Genomic DNA, 25,338 nt, shown 5'->3' on the forward strand with positions numbered 1-25,338 from the left:
CCCTGGTCTCTGTGAAAATTAAAAATTGGGAGTTGTAAGAAATTATTTCTGATCAAAGTGAAAGAAGCAGAAATCCCTTGAAATGTATTAAATCCTTGCCCTACTAAAAATTTGCCAGAAACTCTAACTATACATTTTCTTACTCAATTCTTGTTCATATTCTAAAAAGTCAAATAAAAATAAACCAACAAGACTCTCACTTTTTGACAGTCTTACTTAAAAAAATTTTTTTTTCTCATTAGTGGTTTCAGTCAAGAATGAGAGCACAATAATATAGAAAACCTAGATTTATTTGTTAAACTATTACAAAGACAAAACAGTTATCATTGAAGCACTCTGATGACTTCATCCCAATTTCACTTGTTATGGAAACTGACCTAAGAGATTAGAAATAAAAGGATATAACCTAAGAGGTTATAACAAAACAGACTGGTGAAACATGGTGAAAGGAGTAAAAAGCTAGTCAGAAGCATCCATGTTATGGTATTTCATGTGGCTACGATATTTCCCAAGAAACTCCCTAAAGATGCCTGAACGAATTAATCTGGGTCCCAAATTAGTAAAGAGACCCTCACTGTGAAGAACGAGCAGAAGCCAAGATTTCTTTGAGATCTCTTTGTCTTTCTTTTTAAAGGGTAATGGGATCCTTAGGCTCTAAAAGGGTTTATCTTAGATTCGGCCTCCCTCCTTCCCATCCAGTCTACCTACATCTTCAAGCGCCTGCACATTCTTACCAGGTAGGCCTACCAGGTTACAGAAGATGCATATAGTGAAGGCTGGAACCAAAGGCCTACTCTGAGGGTACCTATACACAGGAATTTTGGGGTAGATGATAAACTACAAATACCCTCTTGGTTAAGTTAATTCACCTTTGTTAATAAAGGTCATAGTTTCTCCTGCTGGTGACAACTTTTTGTCTCGTATAGTCTGTCTCAAAAAAGAACTGGTTCAGATAAATTTTGGAGAAGGAAAAAGACTTCCATCAACACCCACTCCACAGTAGAAGAGGCACCAAGTTCTTTCCTAGTTATGAGCAGAATCTGAAAAACAAAAGATTTACAGTGTTTTTAATAATAGCTATTATTTATTGGATGCCCAGTCAAGAGTACCAGAGAACACAGATATATATATCTTAGTCTTTGCAACAATCCTGCCAGGTAGTTTATCAACCCCATTTTCAAAGGAGGAAACTGAGGATTGTCCAAAGGCACAGAAGACGGTATGTGGTAGAGCTGTGATTCTACCACTCCTGTGCCTTGACTCCACCCCATCTCATGCACTGAGAGGTCCTAGTTCCACTATCTTGAAATCATTAATGGTTGTATAAACAGTCTAATTATTCCATTCCTTAAAGGCAAAAACAATTTTAAATAATTAAAAATTTAAAGACACTGTTTGGAATTCAGGTCAATTATTCAGATGAAGAACTTGTATAAACTTTATGAATAAAATAGCTCTCTGCTCCAACAATAGCATAAAATAAATGGAAAACAAATCATCAGCTCATTAGAAAGTTTGTGGTTATTTTATGATTATTTCACTATAAAATTACATTACAAAGAATCCTAGGAATTCTCACCAGTGAATTGCAGTAACATCTCATCTGTATAACCATTACTGACACAACAAATGAGTTTCTCAGAATCCTTATTAATACAGTGGTGCGTATTCTCTGAATAATCTATTTTTTAAGAAGAAATATGTGAAAGGCAGAAGATCAAAAAATCTTTTTCCAGTTTCAATAAAAGTTACTACATATTACCGAACTGAAAAAGTCAACATGCTATAAAGAACATATAAGCAGGAAAGTGAGAAGGGAAGAAGACTTAAGTTGGCGTCAAAAGATTTCCCATACAGTGTAATAGTGAAGTACTGATATCTGGAACTGTGAGATCTGAAAATAAAAGCTAACAGAGCTGCAGCAGTATGAACACATAATTTTAGCTAACTGCAGAGGAGACAATGCTGGTTTTAGACTAAATGGCTACATTGACAGAAATAAATGCTGTGGAAATAAAAATTAAGTATTTAAAGAAGAAATATAAATCACAGAACTCTAAGAGATATTTTCTGATAGTTCCACTGGCAGCACCTGTGAGGAAAACAGAGATTCATTATCATTTTTCATGGTTAGAGTAAGAAGAAATGTTACGTTCACAATGGCAACAATTTGGAAGATAAAATGGAACTTGGAAAAAGGAGGGATCTCACAACCCAACTGGATGACTCACAATAGTGTTAAGAGTCAAGCCAAAATATATAAATCTTGCCACACTACTACTATATGCTTTAAATGAAAGGATCTGGGCATAAGTAACATTTCAAAGACTGGAAGACAGTACTCAAGAAAACGCTACCAGGTCAGAAGCAGGAGAACACTAAAGAGGGGAAAGATGGACAACAATTTTAACAAAGTAAAAATCTTATAGCTCATGAAGGCCAACTAGGATTACTAGTCCTAGAGCTCTAGATGACATGGACATGACCTTCAGTTATTATCAAACATACAGTTGATACTCAAGCTAGCAAAGGACAATTTATTTTTCAGGGTAACATGCAGCAAAGTCAGGGATAAACTTTAGGCAAAGCTCACAAGAACGTGTCAGGGAAAACTGGCTGTGAGCTTTTATGTCAATCAAGAAAGCAGAAATGAGGGGCGCTTGGGTGGCTCAGTCGGTTAAGCCACTGCCTTCAGCTTGGGTCATGATCTCAGGGTCTCGAGATGGAGTCCCACATCGGGATCCTTGCTCATCAGGGAGCCTACTTCTCCCTCTGCTTCTGCCTGCCACTCTGCCTGCTTGTACTCTCTCTCTCTCTCTGACAAATAAATTTTTTAAAAAAATCTAAAAAAAAAAGCTAAATAAATAAAAGTAAAATAAGAAAGTAGAAATGAAGCAACTTCGGAAAATGATAGCTTTTGGACAAATGTTCATGGACTTACGGTTTGGCAAACTGGTCTTGAACACTAAGGTGCCCAGGACCTTGGTCCTCCATTATTTTCCAAAGGCAGGAAGCCAATACAAGATTATAATGAAATTAGGGATGCTTGGGTGGCTCAGTTGGTTAAGCGATTGCCTTCAGCTCAGGTCATGATCCTAGGGCCCTAGAACTGAGCCCCACATCAGGCTCCCTGCTCAGCAGGAAGTCTGCTTCTCCCTCTTCCTTTATCCTCCTCTCCTGTTCTTGCTCTTTTTCTCTCTCAAATAAATAAATAATAATAAAATAAAAGATTATGATTAAATTAAAGGCTTAGATACAGTTTGGAATTATTATTACTTCCTCTCTAAATTGAATAGCAGTGAGTTGCAGCAAATAGCTGCTTTGTGTTTTCTGATGAATGTGTTAAGGTTTCAAATACCACAAGTGGGAAAAGGTGACTCAAGAGCAGAGCAGGAGGTGATTTCAGGCTCCGCTGCTCCCACCTGAGCCAACTAGGGAGCCCATTTCTGAATAACAGGCTAATGTCCTCCTCCTGAGTTCACTGAGGATGGGTGTGTCTTGTTCTTTCATGCCTTAATGCCTCTCACTGCCCAATGTCTAGCACAGCACTTAACGTGGCAAGTGTAAATGTTAACCTGAACATCGCTGTTTGCAGACCTTGATTCCTTAGGAGAAAAAAAAACACATAATTTCAGAAACGGATAACTAACATTTTCCTAAACTGCTAATTATACAGAGTTCTCCTGAAAATAAAAATTAATTATTTCACATGATTTTCAAGTTCAATGAGAAGAAGAAAATATAAACTACTCACCCCACAGCAGCATAAATCATTTTCAGTGATCAACATCTGCATCCTCAAACTGTCCAGCAACCGTTGGTGTAGTGTCAACCTCCATCCCATCTAAAAAAAACAACAAAAAAGAAAAACCACAAAAAAAATCAACTGCTGAGCAAGTCTACTGAGCTCTTCAGATAGGTAAAGCGGCAACCTATTCATCAACCAGAAGGAAGCTAGTGCCCTCTGTTGGTCACAGTTGATATTTCTTTCTCTTCCGAAAAAGTAACAAGGAATAAACCAAAAAAGAAAAATGCCACCTGTACATTTAACACTTACTTTATAAATTCTCACCCTCAACATTAAAAAGACATTAGATAAGAAGTTTTGAATGTAGTACGCATCAAGTGTTCACTCTTCACAGAACTATGCTGGGTATTTACTGTGTGACATTATCACATTATTATTATTATTGAGATTTTATTTGAGAGCAAAGAAGAAAGAGGGTGGAGGGGAGGGGTAGAGGGAGAGAGAGAAGCAGACTTCCTGCTGAGCGGGGAGCCCGATGTAGGGCTCGATCCCATGACCCAGAGATCACACCCTGAGCCAAAGGTAGATGCTATACCAACTGAGCCACCCAGGTGCCCCATTATTTTTATTTTTAAAGGTATAAAAGTCCTATCCTCCCAAAACTGATGACCTAATTCTGAGAAAAGACTAAGTAGAGTGAGGTTCTTGCTTATCTGTTTTGCTCATTTCATGAGGAAAAAAAGTGTGTGTGTGTGTGTGTGTATAGGGAGAGACAAGGGAAAAAAGCCCTCTGGAAAGAGCTGTTTAGAACTGCTTTCTCCACTTTGGCACCTCCCATTCACCTTCAACTCTTTAGCCCACAACAGGCTTCTGCCTGAGCCCCAACCCATACTCCACCTGGACATGCAGCAGAGCATGCAAATGTAACACATATCTAAAACTAAGTTATCATCTTTCCACATAGAAATGCTTCTCGGGGGCCTGGGTGGCTCAGAGGTTAAGCCTCTGCCTTCGGCTTGGGTCATGATCTCAAGGCCCTGGGATTGAGCCTCGCATCGGGCTCTCTGCTTGTTGGGGAGCCTGCTTCCTCGCCCCTCTGTCTGACCCTCTGCCTACTTGAGATCTCTCTCTGTGTGTCAAATAAATAAATAAAATGTTTTTAAAAAAAGAAAAGAAAAGAAATGCTTCTCTTGGGGCACCTGACTGGGTCAGTTGGTAGAGCATGGGACTCAGGGTTGAGAGTTCAAGCCCGACTCTAGGAGCAGAGCCTACTTTAAAAAAAAAAAAAAAAAAAAAAAGGTTTCTCTTCCCAAACATTCTTACAAAAGGGTAACTCTCACCTGTCCAATTCAGAAACCCCTACCCACATCTCTAACTTACATTGCTTCGCTCTCTTAAACATCTCTCAAATCTGTTAAGTCTTTGACATTCACTGCCAGTACCAAATGCAGGCCATAATCTCTCATCTAATTTAAATCATAACTTACTTAACCCTTTCTTTTTGGGACGCCTGGGTGGCTCAGTCAGTTAAGTGTCTGCCTTTGGCTCAGGTCATGATCCCAGGGTCCTGGGATCGAGCCCCACAACAGGCTCCCCGCTCAGCAGGGAGTCTGTTTCTCTGCCCCTCCCCTGACTCATGTGCATTCTCTCTCTCTCAAATAAATAAAATCTTAAAAAAACAAAACAAAACAAAAAACAGAGTTTCTCTTCTATCCTCCAGTATTTCCCTCTGCAATCAATGTTCCATATCACAGCCAGGGTCATCTTCTGAAACAACAATCAAACTAAAAGTTCTTCACTTCACATTCTCATTGACCTAAGCAGAACACTAAAATTCTTTAAAAAAGCTTTCAAGTTCCATTAATGTATAACCCAGTTCACTACTCCACCTTTATTTGTTGCTGTAATAACCACCCTTCATACACAGAGTCCCAGTCATAATGAACTACTTACAGTCCCCCAAAGTTGAATGGTCTCTTGAACTTCTGCACATGGCTGATCCTGTTACCTGCATCTCTCTCCAACCTGTACGCAATCCCCCTTCACCCAGGTCACTTTACTCCACTTTCTGATCTTGGCTTAGAAGTCACTTACTCCATGAAGCTTGAATCTCTCTCTTGACTATCCAGGCTGGGTGAAGAGTCCAACCTCTTGATTCCATAGCTTCTCAAGCTTCCCCTATAACTCAATGCTGTATCACAATGTACTATAACTGCCTAATGAGTTAAATTATTTTTGTCTACACACGAATGCCATTGACATGAAGACAGTAATCTCATCTTACTTGGGCACTGCTATATTCTCTGTACCTGGCATAGTAGCTCAATAAACACTTCTTACGAAAATAAGCACACGAAGTACTGAAATACCACAAAGAGAGAGGGTGTTTGTTTTTCAGTGTGAAAAAGATGGTTTTATTAAAGCACAGGGAGCAGGACTCAGGCAGAGAGAACTGCGATAGGCTGTATTTAAACAGCAAAAAGTTTGAAATTTACCAAGACAGCAGATCTTAGGTGTTTTCACCACAAAAAATGGGTAACTATGTGAAGCAATGGATGTTAATTAACTTGACTGTTGTAATTATTTCACTATGTATACGAAAACATCATCTGGCATACCTTAAACATATATAATTTTTAGCCATTTAAAAATTTTTAAAAATAAATCAAATTTTAAAAATTGCAAAGGTCAAACAAAATAAGTAAATCAATGGCAAAAAGAGTGACATGGGTACTTAGGACTTCAGGAGATGGGGAATGATACAGGCTGAGAAAGTTTCATATATAGGCAACTCTCAATATCCTAATAAGGCTTAGGAATAAAAGTCCAAAATCTCACTTAGCAAAAAGTGTTTGTGATCTTAAAATCATTTACTAAAAAGGATTAAACAAGGAATTTTACAATTTAAAAAAAAAAAAAAGCCTTCAGTGAAGAAAAGCTTTTCAATGTCCAAGGACACTCCCCTGTTAATCACTGTAATAAAAAGAAGGTACCATCTTGAATTCTTTCAGCTAAGAGTTTGGTAGTACACTAGAAATCATCTGAACCATCTCAGCCCATAGGCTGTGTTAGAGGCTCACCAAACTAGGACTTAAAATGGAGAGAATACACAAGGAATAACAGTGTGACCCAAAGCCTAAACTTTTCCAAATTAAAATATCCCAGGACTGTGACATCTGGGTGGCTCAGTTGGTTAAGCCTCTGCCTTCGGCTCAGGTCATGATCTCAGGGTCCTGGAACTGAGTCCTGCATTAGGCTCTCTGCTCAGCAGGGCATCTGCTTGAAATCTCTCCCTCTACCTGTCCCTCCTCCTACTTGTGCACGCGTGCATGCACGCACATGCTCTCACTCAAATAAATAAATAAAATCTTAAAAAAAAAAACAAAACCCAGGACTTCAGAACCCCCAGGTCAACATGCTATATGTGCATGAGGATACTGATTATAGCATTAAGACAGAAACTTGTTTGCCCAATAAAAGAAAAACTAGGGGTTCCTGGGTGGCTCAGTCAGTTAAGGGTTCAACTCTTGGTTTTGGCTCAGGTCATGATTTCAGTGTCCTGAGATTGAGCCCCACACTGGGCTCCACATTCTGCAGAATCTGCTTGAGATTCTCTCCGTCTCTCCTTCTGTCCTTCCCCATGCTTGCATGCTCTTTCAAATAAATTAATCAATTAAATCTTTATTAAAAAAAAAACTACAGTAACCCTCTTTAAGAACATTCTGCATCTCTAAAAATTAAAAGTGGTAAGACTCTTTAACAACATTAAAATACTAGTACATATTAAATACATGTAAGATGCAAGAAGTGCTTATAACAGGTCCTAATGTATTCTTTTTGCATATTAGCTCATTTAATCCTCTCACCACTTATTAGCTATTTGACCTCAAGCAAGTTATGTGATCTTTCTGTGCTTCAGTTTCTTCATCTGTAAAGTAGGAATCACGGTAACATTTACCACAGAACATTCTTTGAAGGATTAAATGAGTATGTGCAATGTGCTTAAATCAGGGTCTGGCACATAAGAGCAGTATCTGAATGTTCTACTGAGAGTAGCAGGAACAAAATCAGAGATATGTGGGGCAAAGGTGAGGTTGTCTCTTCAGAGTTAGAACTTTATATGGTGATTATCAGGCAATCACTGAGGGAACATCCCTATATAGGGGTGACCACAGAGTGTTCTCAGATTAAGATGGCACAGTGAGCTGGAGGCAGGAATGATCGAGGCAAAAAATTTTACTATTGTAAATCCAGTCTGAGAAGACAAGGGCCTAGGGATGAAGGATAGCAGCAGTAATAGCAAGGAAATGTGAAAGTCATTTAAATGAAAAAATCCATGGGCCCAGGTATTGCACTGGAGCAAGAAATAAGAAGTAAAGGCTGAGTCAGAAGAATATTTCAACATTCTGACTGAAATAGGATACTCAGAAAAGCAAACCAGTCTTATAGGGGAAATATTTACCAAAAAATCTACAAAGTGGAGACAACGGAAGCAAATTTGAAAGCCATTTGTTTAAGGTCCAGAAGTTTGTCACAGATTAAGAACCCAAGTTTCTTGACTGCTGTCTAGAAATGCTAGAATGCTGTCTAGCCCTTTTAATAGATTATCCTAGTTTTGCATATAATCATGTAGGAATTAGTTTTAAAAATAAAAACAGCAACATAGATACACATACACATAAGCAAACAAACAAAAAGACTGGAAAGATATGCAAAAGAAAAATTAATAAAGGTCTTTCAGTCATAATTACACTTGATTTTTCACTTCTTCTTTGCCTGTGTCCATTTAAGATTTTTGACTGTCAAAAGACTATTTTTGTAGTTCAGGAAAAAGTAAAAAAAAAAAAAAAACCAACAAAGTTTCTTGAGAATTCCCATTCTGTATAATTCTACATTTGCTTCCTACATGGGAAGATTAATTCTGCAATTTCTCTCTCTTAAGAGTTTCTAGGGGTGCCTAGGTGGCTCAGTGGGTTAAAGCCTTTGCCTTCAGCTCAGGTCACGATCCCAGGGTCCTGGGATCGAGCCCCACATCAGGCTCTCTGCTCAGCGGGGAGCCCGCTTCCCTCTCTCTGCCTGCCTCTCTGCCTACTTGTGATCTCTGTCTGTCAAATAAATAAATAAAATCTTAAAAAAAAAAAAAGAGTTTCTAAAAGAACATATATATCTCTCCGTACCTTCCCCTGCTGCCCAAGGACCATCTAACTGCTCACAGTGAAAGAAAGGATACTCACCTTCATAATCTCTTATTGAGTCTTCTGTCCGGACTCCAGCCATGTTATATTGGCTGCTCACAGACTGAGAAAGCATTCCTTCTAATCTCTCCAATGTGGCTTGGCCTTCTGCTGTTAAATGGGATAATCCTTCTTCATAGGTATAAAATGTAGGGATGTCTCCCTGGCCTTGTTCTAAATAAATAAAATGCTTTTAAGCTATTATAAAGCAATTAGAAAAACATGGATAATCAATAATGCATTTACTGAAGATAAGGTACAGTTTAAAAAGGCTTCCAGGGAAATACTTTTCAGTATTTATTTAACACACAGATGTAGGTCATCTATTAAAAATAAAGACACAAAGAAAATGTCTCTACCCTCTAGAAGGAGAAGGGATTCCAAAAGATAATGAGCCAGTAAAAAGCAATTCTCAAAAAATCAAATGTCCAGGAACTAGAGGGAATTTTATAGGTGAGTGCAAATTAATATGATACTAATTTGTACTGATAGGTTTTTTGGATTAAAACACATGCTCCTTTTAAAAACTGAGAAATTCTGGAAAATATAAAAAGGATAAAAAATAAAATCATTCAAAAATCTCATTGGAAATGAGAATGTGTTTAGATACATTCTCTAATTGTACCTCCTCCTGTATTCTCTAAATGTATCTCCTTCTCATAGAAGGAGAACTCTAGAACCGAATTTGTCTCGGGCCAGGAAGCAGGTACATATGGAGGAAAGGACTTTGGACAGCCAGATCAGTGGACATGAAAGCAGTGGGAAAAAGAAAAGAGAACAGCAGGCACCTCACATTATAAGACTACCAGACTATGATGGTATTCTGGTCTGGGGGAAGAAAAGAGAAATAACCTTAGATAAATGACGTATGGTTCTCGGGGGAGAAAATGATTTTGGTAATGAGCTGTTTGAAGGATTATGTTAAGTAAAGCTGTAGGTGATAAAGTTTTCAAGTGGTGGAGGGAGAAGGCTTGTTCTCTGGGAGCAGGTCCATCAACTTAAAAGATTCTCCCAACCACCTGCTTTCTCATCTATTGTTTTCTTCCCCTCCATTTATCTCTATTCATTTTCTGCTCCCAATCATACCTACTTTTTACCCTCAAGCTTGGAAAATCCATCCATTTTTCTAGTTTGGCTTAGTCATGAACTGCACCATTCACTTTTATTAATAACCACACTATATGAGTATTTAATAGAAATATAAAAAACTACAGTCCCATACCCTTAGTACAAATGACTGGTTAAAATGAAATAAATACACATTTAAGAAAATCCGTTTCACTAACCATGTGCTTCCACATCATATTCTTCTCCATCATAATCATCTGAGTCTTCATCCTCAGGATCAGGATGCAAAGCCTGGCATTCACACATTGCAGTGAACATTGCCTCCACTGAACAAGGAAATTGTAATGAACATTCTTTTCTGTCCAGTGTAGAGTAAAAATTTAATAATATAACCAACAGTGTAAATTAGTTCAATGGGTAGACAAGAAACATACCAGAGTCTCGCTATTTATAAAACCTGCTAAATTCCAAGGAGAGTCAATCTTGAAAAGTACTTGATGGAAATGGACAAGTCACAAAATAATAGTTCATTTTAAGATAATGTTGAGACTTCTTCATGCCTGGCTGGATTTTCTGAGAAAAAGAGGCAGTGTCTTGATCAGACTGCTGGTATCAGCGTGAAGCCCCTTTCAGTTCATAGGGCTCTTTTCCAGCTATCCTGGCATCTTCCACTTTGGAACTGCCAAGACCCTTGCCCTCTATCTAGCAAGATTCAAAGTCAACAGCATCAAGTCAATAAAAATAACCAGATCTCTCCATTCACAAAACACACCAAATAACATGGTGTCTCCTATGCCCTCACCACACTGACAATCTTTGATATTAATAGGTATCTGGTCCTCAATGATACGTTAGATGTTAGGATGAAGAAAAAGCAACGGAACAGAGGTAAAGAGGGTAAAGGTAAAAGTGTATGTGTATGAGGGGTGGGATGCTTGGTATGTAAAGGGAAAAGAATCAATTCTATAGAACACTCACATGCTGATTTATCACTAGGCACAAATCTGAATTCAGCAATAGGTTCAGCATCATCATCACTGTCTTCTTCTTCTTCAGTAACAGATTCCTTTGATTCTTCTAGGAAGGGAATAAAAATAACTTTTTAAATGATGTTTTTTGTTTTGGAAAAAAAGAACCCTAAAATAATTTCATAAAGGATGCTTACTGATGTATCTAAACACTGCAATACAGTTTTTACTTCATAACATGGTTATTTTAGAGCTAAAAAAGACTGTGGGCAGCCTCTCTGGTCTAGTCACACTGTGCCTTACTGAACTCTAAGGATCCTAAGCCCCCTTTGAAGTCATGGTAGGGGCGAGGAAACTCAAACAGTTAGGCCTCTAACAAGTACAGTTCCACTGTCATCTGCCTCTCTTACCTTTCACCATGAAACAAAGGATTCAGTAGCAGTTTATAAACCACTGATATGATTTATCATCAATAATTTACAGATGAGAAAACTAAGGCCCATAAAAGTTAGCAAACCAAACAGATAAATTACCGAAGTCTGTAGGCAAGGAAAAAATACAAATGTTCAATGAAGAGAACTAGCAATGTTCAATGAAGAGACTCAGGCTGCTGATGGAAGCAGGAACTGCTACAACTATTCTGGAGGTATGTATAGCCTATTACCCAGCAATTCCTCATCTATGTATACATTATGTACAGAAGGAGTTTATACATAAATGTTTACTGAAGTACTGTATGCACTTGTGAAAATTTTTAAAATAAATGCTACTTAAAAAAACAAACATGTATTGTAACCCAGTCATGTTATGTTTTATAGACAGCAGTTAAAAAGGAACGAATATTTATATGTACCAAAACTCCTAGATTAAAAAATGTAACCGAGTGAAAAAACCAACTGCAGAATATATATAAATAATACCATTTACATATTAAAAGTTTAAACACAAAACAAAACCATTATATTGCTTATGGATTTTATACATATTCAGTAAAAAATCTAAAAGCTTAGATGGGAAGGACACATACCACCTTTAGGACAATGTTTAATTTGGGAGACAGAGTATGGAACAAAATGGAAAAGGTATGAAAAGGATTTCAATGGTACCAATACAGTTTTAGCTCTTTATATTTTTTTAAAGATTTATTCATTTTATTTTATTTTATTTTTTAAAGGATTTTTTTATTATTTATTTTACACACACAGAAAGCTTAACTTAGTTAAAAGCTTAACACAGATGCTTAACTGACTAAGCCATGAAGACCTGCCTAAGATTTGTTCATTTTAGAAAGAGAGAGAGCGAGCACAAGTGGGGAAGAGGGATAGGGACAGAAAAAATTTCAAGCAGACTCCCCTCTAAGCATAAAGCCAGACACTCAGCTCCATCTTAGGACCTGAGCAGAAATCAAGACTCAGACACTTAACTGACTGAGCCTCCCAGACACTCCCAGTTTTCTTTTTTTTTTTTTAAACAACTTTTTAAATTTATTTGACAGACAGAAAGCACAAGTAGGCAGAGAGAGGGGGAAGCAGGCTCTCCGCCGAGCAGAGAGCCTGATGTGGGACTCGATCCCAGGTCCCTGGGATCATGACCTGAGCTGAAGGCAGAGGCTTTAACCCACTGAGCCACCCAGGCGCCCCCCAGTTTTATTTCTTTAAAAGACTAATATGAGGGACGAGTGGGTGGCTTAGTCAGTTAAGCCACTGCCTTTGGCTCAGGTCATGATCCCAGGGTCCTGGGATCAAGTCCCACGTTGGGCTCCTTGCTCAGCGGGGGAGCCTGCTTCTCTCTCTCTGCCTTTGCCTGCCATTCTGCCTGCCACTCGCTCACTCTCTCTGACAAATAAATAAATAATAAATAAAATCTTAATAAAATAAAATCTTTAAAAAAAAGACTAATATAAAAAAAAGGTCAGAATTTATGTTAGATAAAGAATAATGAAAACTTTTTATTAGTCTCTGTACTTTTCCATGTTTGAACTGTTTCATAATTTTAAAAAACCAGGCCGGGGCATTGAACAGTTTTTATTATAAAACTAAACTCTGAAGGTATCTACAGAGTTGGCTTTTTTCTGGCTGACTCAGTTGGTAGAGCACAATGACTCTTGATCTCAGGATTTTAAGTTCAAGCCCCACACTGGATGCAGAGATTACTTAAAAATAAAATCTTCAGGGGTGCCTGGCTGGCTCAGTCTGTAGAGAATGAGACTCTTGCTATATGAGTTCTAAGTACAAGTCCCTGGGTATACTGACTGCTTAAAAATAAAATCTTAAAGAAAAAAAAACTTTAAAAAATAAATAATATAAAAAATTTACAAAACCAGGTCAGCAAAATACTTACATAGACTCTCAAAACATGCTCAAACTAATACAAATTAAAGGTGTTACATGCAACTGATGAATCACTAAATTCCACCCCTGAAACTAATAATATACTACAGGTTAACTAAACTGAATTTAAATAAAAAAATAACACATAAAAATGTAAATTAAATGCTGTTTAGCATATTAAAGTTACCATTTAAAAAATATTTTAATTCTCTATGCAGATGAAAATAAAGTAGAAAGATTCTTATATTACCATCAAAAGTGTAAACTGATACACAATTTTTGGAAAGCAATCTGACAATATATGTTAAGAGCTTTAAAAATAGTACCTTCAAAGCAGCAATTCTACTCCTAGGAATCAACTATAGGGGGTATCTAAATGTGTTTTTTTTTTTAAATTTTTATTTTTTCACTTTTATTTTTCCAAGCCATGCAAGCTGAATATAGAATGAAAAAATCTTTATTTATATATATATATGTATGTATGTATTTATAAGCAAAAGATATATACATATATATTATATATGTATATATACATATATTTTGCTTCTATAAGCACAAAAGGAAAAAATTTTAAATGCCCACTATTAACAATTTTTTTTTTTAAATCTTATTTATTTGATGGAGAGAAAGATCACAAGTAGGCAGAGAGAGGGGAAAGCAGGCCCCCTGCTGAGCAGACAGCCTGATGCGGGGCTTGATCCCAGGACCCTGAGACCATGATCTGAGCCGAAGGCAGAGGCTAAACCCAGAGCCACCCAGGTGCCCCCGCTATTAACAATTTTAAATAACAGATTTCATAGGACATTTTTCTGTCCTGTTGCTGTTATATAGTTATATTGTTATACTGTCCTCTGTAAACAAGTGAAATAATAAAAAAAAAATTGGAGAATTCTAAACAACTCTAAACAGTTGAATTTAATACATTATGGTAGTACCAAACTTTTTCAATGTTTTAATAAAAATGAAATGTATTTATTATAACTGTATTTATTATAATTTATTATAAATAAATTATAATTTATTATTCTATAACTGAATGAACATCACTTTTATATTATAAAAGTAATACATGCTCATATAAAAATAACTGAAAGAGTGTGATGTAGTCCAAGGAAAAAGTAAGTCCCTACCACCCTAGCTCCTCTCCCTAGAAGTAACATTTATAACAATTTTTTTTATATCCTCAGGAATCTACCTTGAGGCAAGAAATATAAATGCAATACAGTATCTTTGCAATTAAGAAAAAAAGCACAACTATGACCAACACTCATCATCTCATGCCAGATCATAGTATCTGCCATATTTCCGGTCTCTAAACTTTTCTAAATTTTTAACAGTGCAAGTAAGTTTTTAGTTATTTTAAAAATAATCTAGTATCCTCAATTATAAGCTGAAAGTCTACTTTAATAAGGTTTATGGAGGTAATCCAAAGAGAAAAAAACATCTGGAGCTTGGAGAATCAGGAGAGGAACAAAGGCTGGGAAAACAGGATCCAAGCACGTGAACTTATGAGAAGAGTTGAATCCCACATAAATGGAACTGGAGGGGTTCAGTGGGTTAAGCCTCTGCCTTCGGCTCAGGTCATGAATCTCAGGGTTCTGGGATGGAGCCCCACATTGGGCTCTCTGCTCAATGGGGAGCCTGCTTCCACCCCTCTCTCTCTGCCTAATTGTGATCTCTGTCAAATAAATAAACAAAATCTAAAATAAAAAAAAAACAAAAAACAAAAAACAAAACCGGAACTGGAAAACTACTACGTAAATGTGACCCAGGAGGATTCTACTTTTTAGTACGATAGTGAAATCCAACTTAGTTTGGTAAGAAAGATTAATCATAGTCCCATCAATTTCAAGAATATAATCATATAGAGCAAACATTTAAAATACCTATCCCAGGGCGCCTGGGTGGCTCAGTGGGTTACGCCGCTGCCTTGGCTCAGGTCATGATCTCAGGGTCCCGCATCGGGCTCTCTGCTCAGCAGGGAGCCTGCTTCCCTCTCTCTCTGTTTGCCTCTCTGTCTACTGTGATCTCTCTCTCTGTCAAATAAATAAATAAATAAACTTTAAAATACCTATCCCAAACCTACCGAATCCTTACTGCCTAGTTTGGTATTTGATTTTTAACGCTCCCCAGGTGTCTCTAATGTGCAGCCAGGTTTAAGAACTAAAAACTAAAAACCCCTCATTTTTCTGGATGAAACTTAGGCTCAGAGAGATGAAAATAACTTGCTTACCAAGTTAATGACAGTCTTATTCAGTGTTTTTTTCTCTTTAGCTACCTCTCTAACCTTGAACTCTACCTCTCTAACCTAATTTTCTAACATACATCTTTGCCCAAAGCTAATACTCTCCACTATTTATGGGCATTTCACACCACGATCTGGAAATGACTAGCAAGTCACCTCTAAGTTTTGCAATTCTATGAATGAATGGCTTACACTAAGTATGAAATAATCTTGTTTATAAAATCATAGTTGTACTTATTTGGAAAGTGAACTTTGTGCCCCAAACCTCCTCATTTGGAAGTTTTACTACAACCCAAGGTGAACAACTTTTTCTTTTCCTTACCCTCTTTCAAACTTCACTAGATTTTTATCTATCTTTTCACTTTTTCCAATGGCAAGTGTTCAAAATCTTTTAGCAAAAATATTTTCAGATAGCTGAATCAGGCAGGACTGACGAGACAGGCTTGCCAAAAGCCCTAAAAGTTACTAGATAATTTAATGTCACACTAATTATCTGAAATGATACTAAATGATACTAAATTGATACTAAATGATACTAAAATCCTAAATTGAAGGAGGAATAGCTTAACAGGCAAACGCATGGGACTGTCTCTTATACACTAATTCAAAAGAAAGGCAACATTTTATTAGTTTTATTATTTTATTTTATTTTATTTATTTTTTAAGGTTTTATTTATTTATTCAACACAGAGAAAGAGAGAGCATAGGCAAGGGCGGGGGCATGGAGGGAGAGGAAGAAGCTGAAAAAGTGGGGCTTGATCCCAGGACACTGGGCATGACCTGAGCTTAAGGCAGATGCTTAACCAAATGAGCCACCCAGGCGCCCCACACCCCATTATTTGAAAAGCACAAGTTCAGTAAAAGTGTAACAAATTGTCCTTTCAGTCACAAAGCTTTGCATTTCTACAAAAGTTGGGCATATTAAACTGACACAACATAAGAATAACTTCTCACTTAGTTACACTTACAAAAATTAAACACAAGTTTTAATTTTGTGCCTAACTTGTTTCTCATTTGGAATTCTTACAACCCATTGTCAACAATCCCCCAAATGGATTTTTTTCTCTTTCTTACCCCTTCTTTCATCACTTTCACTAGATTTTTATAAATCTAATTATTTCAATAGCAAAAATTGGGAATCTTGTACTATAGGGTTTCTCAACTTGGGCACTACTGACATTTGGACTGGGTTAATTCCTGATTGTGGGAGGCTATCCTGTGCCTTGTGGGGTGCTAAGTAGCATCTCTGGTCTCTAACTACTAGATGTCAGTAGCACTCTACTCCCCTTCCAATCATGACAATCCAAATGTCATTGCCTAAAGGAGGGGGGAGGGGCACAACACTGTCCCCTCACTGAGAACCACTTCTCTAATAAAATGAAACAAAAAATCAGGTTCTACACTAAACTCTTGGAAGCATAAAGTATACTGATCTATGCTTCTAAGGTTGCTAAATATAAATGCCTTTACAAAGAGAAAGAACAAACAATTCAATTTAAGAGGAAAAAGTAGAACTATAAATACACAATAAATGAAAAATTCTAAGTGCAAATATATAGAAAATAAAAAGCACTGTCCAAATTATTTTACTGAGTTAAAATTTTGCTTTAATCTATTATCCAAAATGGGTCAATGACTTGAATATTAATGATCAAGATTGCTTTCTTAATATATGATATTTAATATTCCACCAAAGGAAGCTCAAGATTAGATTACACCATACATACCTCCAAATTTGGCATTCACCATAACATACAAATGCTCTCGTGGATAGGCATTTAGGTCCCTGGACACCGCATGCAAGCTAATGGTAGGATATTCCAGTGAGAATCCTAATCCAGAGCCATCTAACCAAGACAGGCGGCTGAAAAACAGGTGTAAAGTAGATTATTTTAAGAAATTAAATACTAATTTAACCCTAAAGTTTATAAACGTTCAGCTTGGACAGTTTTATGCATGTGAATAAATTCAAGCTTAGTGTTTAGAAATACTCCTTTTTTTCGCCCTGAAGATTTTTTTTTTAAATTTATTTAATTTATTTAACAGAGAGACACAGCAAGAGAGGGAACACAAGCAGAGGAAGTGGAAAAGGGGGAAGCAGGCTATCTGCTGAGCGTGGAGCCTGATGCAGGGCAGACGCCCAACAACTGAGCCACACAGGCGCCCCTAGAAATATTCCTAAAATAATGAAATTCAGCAGCAGGAATTGACTTTCTTTAAAACCAATTCTGTTGGGGCGCTTGGGTGGCTCAGTGGGTTAAAGCCTCTGTCTTCAGCTCAGGTCGTGATCCCAGGGTCTTGGGATAGAGCCCTGCATCACGCTTTCTGCTCAACGGGGAGCCTGCTTCCTCCTCTCTCTCTGCCTGCCTCTCTGCCTACTTGTGATCTTTGTCAAATAAATAAATAAAATCTTTAAAAAAAAAACCCAATTCTGTTAAGTTCTCTTCTCCTCTAGCTAAAAATTTTTTAAAAACTTGAAATGCAATTTCTTAAGTCACATGTGTTTCTATGCCTTTCATCCTCGTTCGTATCTGGAATGTCTTCAGGTGCCTTGCTTTTGCAATTCCTCCTCTACTGGTTAAGTCCCAGCTCCTCCTTGAGTCCTCCCTCCAATTACTCCAGTACATAATAATCTCTTCTTTTTCTGAATTGCACTTACGTGCAGTAATAAGCCATTTAGCACTTAACTCTGTGGTAATGAATCTCAGATGTACCCTGACAGAATATGAGCTACTTGACGGAATCTGTCGTATTCCTTTATTACACGTTCTTCAAAACCACTAGCATTAGTGCTCAGCATATAAGTATGCAATAAACTCTTGGAAGTCACTTAATTTCTCCACAAGTATGACATTAAATGACATATACATGAAATGGCTGTAATCATACTTACAAGTTAGATAATACTTATCCCATTGAAAGACTTGAAGCCTTTCAGTTATTCTGCAGCTTTAAAAGAAAGCCACAAATAAGCAAAGTCTAGTTTTCTCTCAAAAGTGGCCAAATGCAAATATTTTATTGGTATAATAAAGGAAATATATCACCAAAATCAGTATGTTGAGTTTTGAGTAAAGGCTGGCTAATTTTTTGGCAATACTTCCCATATTTTTCCTTAGCAGGGAAAAAAGTAGCAAAAAGATCCTTAAGAGACCACACAACAAAAATGTTAATGGGGTAAAAGTTAATGAAATATAGTGGCTGCACAGGGCTGGAAAGAAATAGAGATTGACTGCTAATGAGTGCCAGTTTCTTTTGGGGTGATGAAAATATTCTAAAGTCAATTGTGATGGTTGCACAACTCTGTGAGTAGACTAACAACCACTGAATTGTATACTATGTGAATTATCTCAATAAAGCTTTTATTAAAAAAAGAAATTAATGCAATAACACCCTCATATCATTCTACTTTTTATACAATTTTAACAAGCCTGGTTGTCTAATTTCTAATCAAGCAAAAACAAATACAGTGATGAACCTAGGACTCCCTTGGGCAAGAACAATGACAGCCCAGCAGTCTGAGATCATTCACATTCCAAGTAAGGGGAGGATGAACTTGACACCTTAGTCCCCCTAAAGAAAATCCATGTCTGAGAACACAATTAAGTGTATATAATACATGACCCTCACTTATCAAAAACAGAATTAGATGGTGTGAAAATGTGTACAACTCTGTAAGTAGACGAAAATGCAATGACCTATACACTAAAAAAAGCAAAAGTAGGAAAAGATGCACTGTCATTTGCAAGGATTTCCATTCAACATATTTATTAAAAAAAGAAAAAGAAAACCTGGGAGGCTTAAAGTGATAAATCTTAAGAAGCTTAAAGAGGTAAGCTCAAGAAATGATTTTCCAGAATGATTCATTCCATTAGTTTCAAAGAAATAGACTTCATTATTGCAATTAGATTGTGTGTGGTCCACTGCTTTCTTCTTAATGGGGAAATGAAATAGTGCTCACATATCAAGGAAGTAATGCTAGTCCTTTACTAGAACTCTATTATTTTAAGCAAAGAAACTGCCTTTTCTCACCTCAAAAATGTCCCAGTATGATCACAACTCAAAAGTGATAGTCCAAATTTGGGTATCCAAAATCATTTCAAATATCCAGAGCCATAAAACTTTAATAACTCAATTAGAAGATGGAAAAACAAATATAAAGTGGACTCACTGCCTATCAAATTATGGTCTTCATTTTTTTAAAAGATTTATTTATTTGAGAGAGCTAGAGGAGAGGGAGTGGGCAGAAAGAGAATTCCAAGCAGACTCTCCGCTAAGCCCCATCAGGCTTGCTCTTACAACCCCAAGATCGTGACCTAAGCCAAAGTCAAACCAAGAGTCGGGCACTTAACCAACCGAGCCACCAAGGCGCCCCTATGGTCTTTACTTTAAAAAGCACATATTGCTTTGTAGTTCCTTATACATGGACATGGATATGCACTCTACAGAAGAGAAGCAAATTCCACTCAAAAGCAACATTTACTCTGACCTCCATGTTCTTCTTCATTTTCCACATATTCTAGAAGAAAACTCCTCCCAAACCAAAATATCTAATTAACTATATCCAACCCAAAGAAGCCATGAGTCACAAAAGGGAAAAACAATTAGATAGTAATACAGAGGAACATTTTGCTAATTTCTAATGCTTCTGAACAAGTATGATCATTATACCTTATTCCTGGCATGAGGTGAAAAACAGGAAACAGGTAAGAGGTTTTGATTTTGGGTTGGCTTAACTATTTGTTTTAAAATTACCTTGGCTTAAGATATATTTTTAACTACCTACTTTATCCATTTCAAATGATCTATTTTGAATAATTCATGCCTCTGATCCGTTCCCCACCTGGGTAAAAAAGTCAATTTCCTATGAAAACTCAACTTTGAAAATAAGCCCAAGAGTTCTGTATCTCTCAACACACATTTGAGAAACCACCTAAAATTAAATCAGACCCTATCCCTCTTTGCCAAAAATCCTAAAATAATTTTCTCAAAGCTTTTGGGCAATAAGCCAAACTCATAGAACATGCTCCTTCTTCAGCTTTATTATTTGTCCACTCTTTTCCCTTCATTCCCTCAGATGAAGATGGTGTGTGCATTATATATTCTGGCACACACTAAATATTGTTTCTCACCCTTGCCTCTGAGCACCCTGTCTCTTCTAAATAGAACGTTACCCCTTAGCCCCACCTCATTCACCTGGCTGTTAATCCTCATTTGTCATATCCTCTAGGAAACCTCTGTTTGTTGAGGCCTTGATTCTATCAAGACCTGGAAATGCCTGGGGGAAAGAAAAGTGGAAAGAGACCAAGAAGGTAATGCTAACAAAGAGTAAAGAGTGATGAATATAGTTGTCCATGGTACTCAGAATATTCAATTATTCTTTTATTTTTTTTAAAGATTTTATTTATTTATTTGACAAGCAGAGATCACAAGTAGGCAGAGAGGCAGGCAGAAAGAGAGAAGGGGAAGCAGGCTCCCCGCTAAGCTGGGAGAGCGCGATGCGGGGCTCAATCCCAGGACCCTGAGATCATGACCTGAGCCAAAGGCAGAGGCTCAACCCACTGAGCCACCCAGGTGCCCCCAGAATATTCTATTCTTAACCTAGATGGTGGACATACAGGAGTTGGGTTAATTATAATTCTTTAAATCACCCATATATAATGTATATTCCTTTTTGTATGTATATTTTACAAAAATATTTTCTTAAAGAAGGTAAGAGATTTCTCAGTGAAAAGCTGATATGAAAATTTTTTAAACATATGACCTTAAAAGAAGTTTGTATTTCTTCAGTGTGGTAACTATATTGTGATTATACAGGACAATGTCCTTGTTCTTAGGAGATTTTTGCTGAAGTATTTACAGACGAACAGACAACATGCCTGCAACTCTCAAACAGCTCAGAAAAAAAGATAAGTGTGGTAAAATGTTATCAACTTATGAATCTTTGTCTATGTGTATTAATAAACAACACTCGAGATTTTTCTTTAGGTTTGAAGTTTTTCAAAATGAAAATACAAGCATAGGGCCTTGTCTTCCTTCCCCAAACAGTAGTTATATTATAGAAAGAGTCAATATACAGAGAAGCCATGGAGAAAAAGGGATGGTGTAGGGACTAACAATCTATCTGTGCTGCACTCTCCACCATTTAGAATTGCTCTCCCAGGATTATTAAAGATCTCCTTGTCATCACCCAACAGATGCTTTTCAGATTTTGACTTCTTCTCCCTATTTTCTGTTCTCAAGTCTCTTCTTCCATACCTATCTTACTACAGATATGCCTTGGCCCTCTTCTCTTCTGGGGTATCTAACCTATCCCCCATGAGTATACACTAACCCTTACAGTAATGATTCCCTAATCTCTATTGTTAATACTCTCCCAACATACACACTCTTGTGTCCAACTAATCACACATGTCCAGACCAAACTCATTATTTGCACCTCACCCCCAACTTGCTTTTCCTCCCATCTGTATTTCCTCTCTCAGTGATTGGTCAAAATTTCTAACCTGTCCTCAATGTTTTAGACTTCCCTCAAACCAACCGTTCTTTACATTTTCTTGTGTCCTCTGTGGTAGGCAAAAATTTGCTTCCCCCAGGACTTTCAACCCCCCAGTGTCAAGCCTGTGAATATATTGTCACATGGCAAGAGAAAACCTGTATATGCAATTAAGGTTACTAATCAGTTAACAACAGAATGGAGAGATCATCCTGGATATTCTGTGTGGGTCCAACGGAATCACATGAGCTCTTTTTTTTTTTTTCTTTAAAATTTTATTTATTTATTTGACAGCGATCACAAGCAGGCAGAGAGACTGGGGGAAAGCAGGCTCCCCGCTGAGCAGAGAGCCCGATGCGGGGCTCGATCCCAGGACCCTGAGATCATAACCTGAGCCAAAGGCAGAGGCTTAACCCACTGAGCCACCCAGGCGCCCCAGAATCACATGAGCTCTTAAAAAGGAGAGACATTTCCCTGGCTGTAGACAAAAGTGATGCATCAGTATAAGTCAGACAAATTTCGAGGATGGGAAGGATTCAATGTGTCATTGCTGGCTTGAGGATGACTGAAACCACGTAACAAGGAAATAGGGACCTCAGTCCTACAACTACGATATTTGAGACAATCTGTCTTACGGCAAAAGTACAGTGCTCCAGGAGGCCAAATAAAAGGGCAATTCCTCCTAGGAATGGAAATGGGAGTCTCAGTCTCTCTTGGATCTGATCTCAGCTTGCGTGGGGTTGAGGATGTTCCTCTCCCCATCCACACCTACAGAAGAAAAGTCGTACTTCCTAACCAAACTTTTAAAATCCTCCACAATCTGCTCTAAACTTAGATATTTTGCCCAGGGCAACACCTTCCGCACCTTTTTACAGGAAAGACAGGCACAAGGATGATTCTCAACTCAGGGGCTGGAAACTCAAAACCTTAAAACGAAACCCTGAATAAAGAGGGACGCACTCAGCAGACGTCGCGAAAACAGAGAGGTAAAAAGCATAATCAATGAGAGAACTCCGTGTGAGAAAGAGGAAGACTCGGGAGGAAGGGACACCGGAACAATCGAGTCTTCGCGCCGGGAGAGGCCCCCCTGAGGCGACCCGGAGCTCGCGCGCTCCACCTCTCCGCAGCCCGCGAGGTCGCGGTCTCGCCCCCGCCCCGCCACTCAGCCCGCGCCAGCACGAGGAAGGCGGCGCGCAGGAAACCGGCACAGGGGAACAGGGACCCTGCCTACCTCTCAGCGATGTACAGTGTGCCGGTGCCGAGGCCCTTGCCGTTCAGCACAGCCTCAGTCTCTGGCTGCTGCTGCCGAAGCCCCTCAGCCGAGCCAGGCGGCGGGAAACTTCTGAGGAAGCTCATTGCAGCAGGGAGCGCGGAGACACGAACCGGGAGGGAGCCGAAGCACGTCGACTCGAGGGGCAAGCCTCGCCCCGCCCCGCCCCGGAAACGGTGGCAATCACCCCGGAAGAGCAACTTAGTCCGCCCCGGAATTTGAGCCCCATCCACCATAGAGACGAGTCGTTCGGGGGCGGGCTCCCGGAGGCTTGAGAGGACCGGGCCGCGTCGGTCACGTGACTCCCTTCTCCGGGCCTCTACCTCCTCGCCATTTCTAAGGCTCCGGGCGTGAAAAGCTGAACTTTCTCTCCGACATCCTAGTCCTGCGTCGTCACAGCAACCCTCTGGGAGAGGAAGCACAAGGAATGATAAACTCTTTTTTCTACAAAAGAGGAAACAGAGGCCTGAGCCTTGGACAGGAATCAAAGTCCGTGCTCATCTAGAGATGGGAGGTCTAATAAGGGTTCACGGCTCTTCTCGCCTGCGCGGGCCTCAGTCTGGCCCGTCCACATCTCAGCTTAACGGCCGTGCCTCCGCCATCAGTCTAGGTTGTGACGCTGCCCCAGTGCGGGAGCCGCGTATCCCCGCGTCTCAGGCGGGCAAACGAGCCCGAAGAGGTAATGAACTCTGGGTGAAGAGTTGGCTATGTCAGGGAGGACATGGCGCCCTGAAAGGGAAAGAATGAGTCCGTCAGATTCCGAACCCTTGCGTTATTTCTTCGTTGGGCACTGAGGAACGAAGTGATATGAGCAATGAAAACTTTCATCAGGAAATAATTGGTAATGGTAACCGAGTGTTCTGTGTCAGGCACTGTTCCAGGCCCTCATTTCCTCTTTATGCCAATTATATGAGAAAGCTATTATTGATCCAGTTTTACAGATGGAAAGCCTGAGGCATTAAACTGAAGAGCGAGGGTTTAGCCGGGAGAGACCTAGTGGAATTCAAGTCAGTCAGTTTCTAGGCCAAATTTTCTAGCCTGTGAAATCAGTATATTCTTGCCTATACCAGCATTGTTGAGGCTGATGACTGGACATGTGGAATAGCTGTATTTCTATCTACTGAAAGGAGGAGTGTTAGGTTGTTTTGTTTTGTTTTTTGTTTTTTTTTTTGTTGTTGTTGTTGCTTTTTTTTAACTAGGCTTCGTTTGTTGGTAGCGATACTGGAGGAGGGGCACGTTGAGCTGGGAGAGTATTAGAAAGTTGTTGCCACAGTATAGGTGAGAGAGTGGCAGTGAGAATGGAAACAGAAGAGTCTGGAACTATTACAAAAGTAAAATCCTCAAAATCTGGAAAGAGACTGAGAGAAAGAAGGTGGTGAAAATGCACATGAGGTTGGATGAAGAGAGAGAAGTCAAGGATGATTCCCAGGCAAAGTGATTGCGTGGATGCTGGCTCATTTCTCCAAGATGGAGAATTCAGGAGGAGGAGTAAGCTTTGAGAGGAGATAACAATCTAATATGGGAAATGGAGTTTCAGGGTTCCATGGGACAGCTACATGTGGTTGGCTATTTAGAAAAGCAGCCAATGCTTTGTTCAGAAATGGAATCCCCTAAGTCATGCAGAGAGAAAATTGGCTAAGACCTGTATGATAATTTCATATCAACTTGACATAGTTTTCATAGTGTCTTTGTAAAAAGTGCTAGTCTAATGGTGAAACATTTTATTCACGTTTATAACTGAAGAAAAGAGATCTTAGCTATGACAAAGAGCTCTTCACCTGTTACAGTGACAGGCTCAGAGGAGGCATTTAAGCAAATGTATGTCAGAGCAAACAGACATATCAGCAAGAATTTAAAGCAGGGCAGGATTTGTTCCTTTGCCTCCTATGTATGTCCCAATGAGTAACAGAAGCACTGGGCCTAACAGGTCTCACGTATGCATAGTGATTTACTTTTCAAAAGAATGCTTTTCTCATCCATTG

At 38.6% G+C, this 25,338-nt stretch overlaps 1 protein-coding gene across 3 annotated transcripts; it reads right to left on the bottom strand.

Annotated features, from left to right (window-relative positions):
* Positions 1-272: 272 nt before the first annotated feature.
* On the bottom strand, positions 273-23,541 carry CLNS1A (chloride nucleotide-sensitive channel 1A). Of its 3 annotated transcripts, XR_013967609.1 has the most exons (8): positions 23,318-23,519; positions 17,321-17,457; positions 11,029-11,127; positions 10,269-10,376; positions 8,983-9,156; positions 3,755-3,844; positions 870-1,040; positions 273-377 (listed from the first exon to the last, which is right to left on the bottom strand). XR_013967609.1 is itself a non-coding variant. In XM_080817762.1 (7 exons), exons 1-6 carry the CDS (start codon positions 23,440-23,442, stop codon positions 3,777-3,779), a joined length of 711 nt encoding a protein of 236 aa, XP_080673888.1. In that variant the 5' UTR covers positions 23,443-23,541; the 3' UTR covers positions 273-1,040; positions 3,755-3,776. The 3 variants fall into 3 exon arrangements, 2 of the variants coding, with proteins under 2 accessions (XP_080673888.1, XP_080673889.1); XM_080817762.1 differs by having other exon boundaries at positions 273-1,040; positions 23,318-23,541; XM_080817763.1 differs by having other exon boundaries at positions 273-1,040; positions 8,983-9,093.
* Positions 23,542-25,338: the final 1,797 nt, after the last annotated feature.

The sequence above is a fragment of the Martes martes genome (genome assembly GCF_963455335.1).
Source record: "Martes martes genome assembly, chromosome: 10".
NCBI classification, from domain to species: domain Eukaryota; kingdom Metazoa; phylum Chordata; class Mammalia; order Carnivora; family Mustelidae; genus Martes; species Martes martes.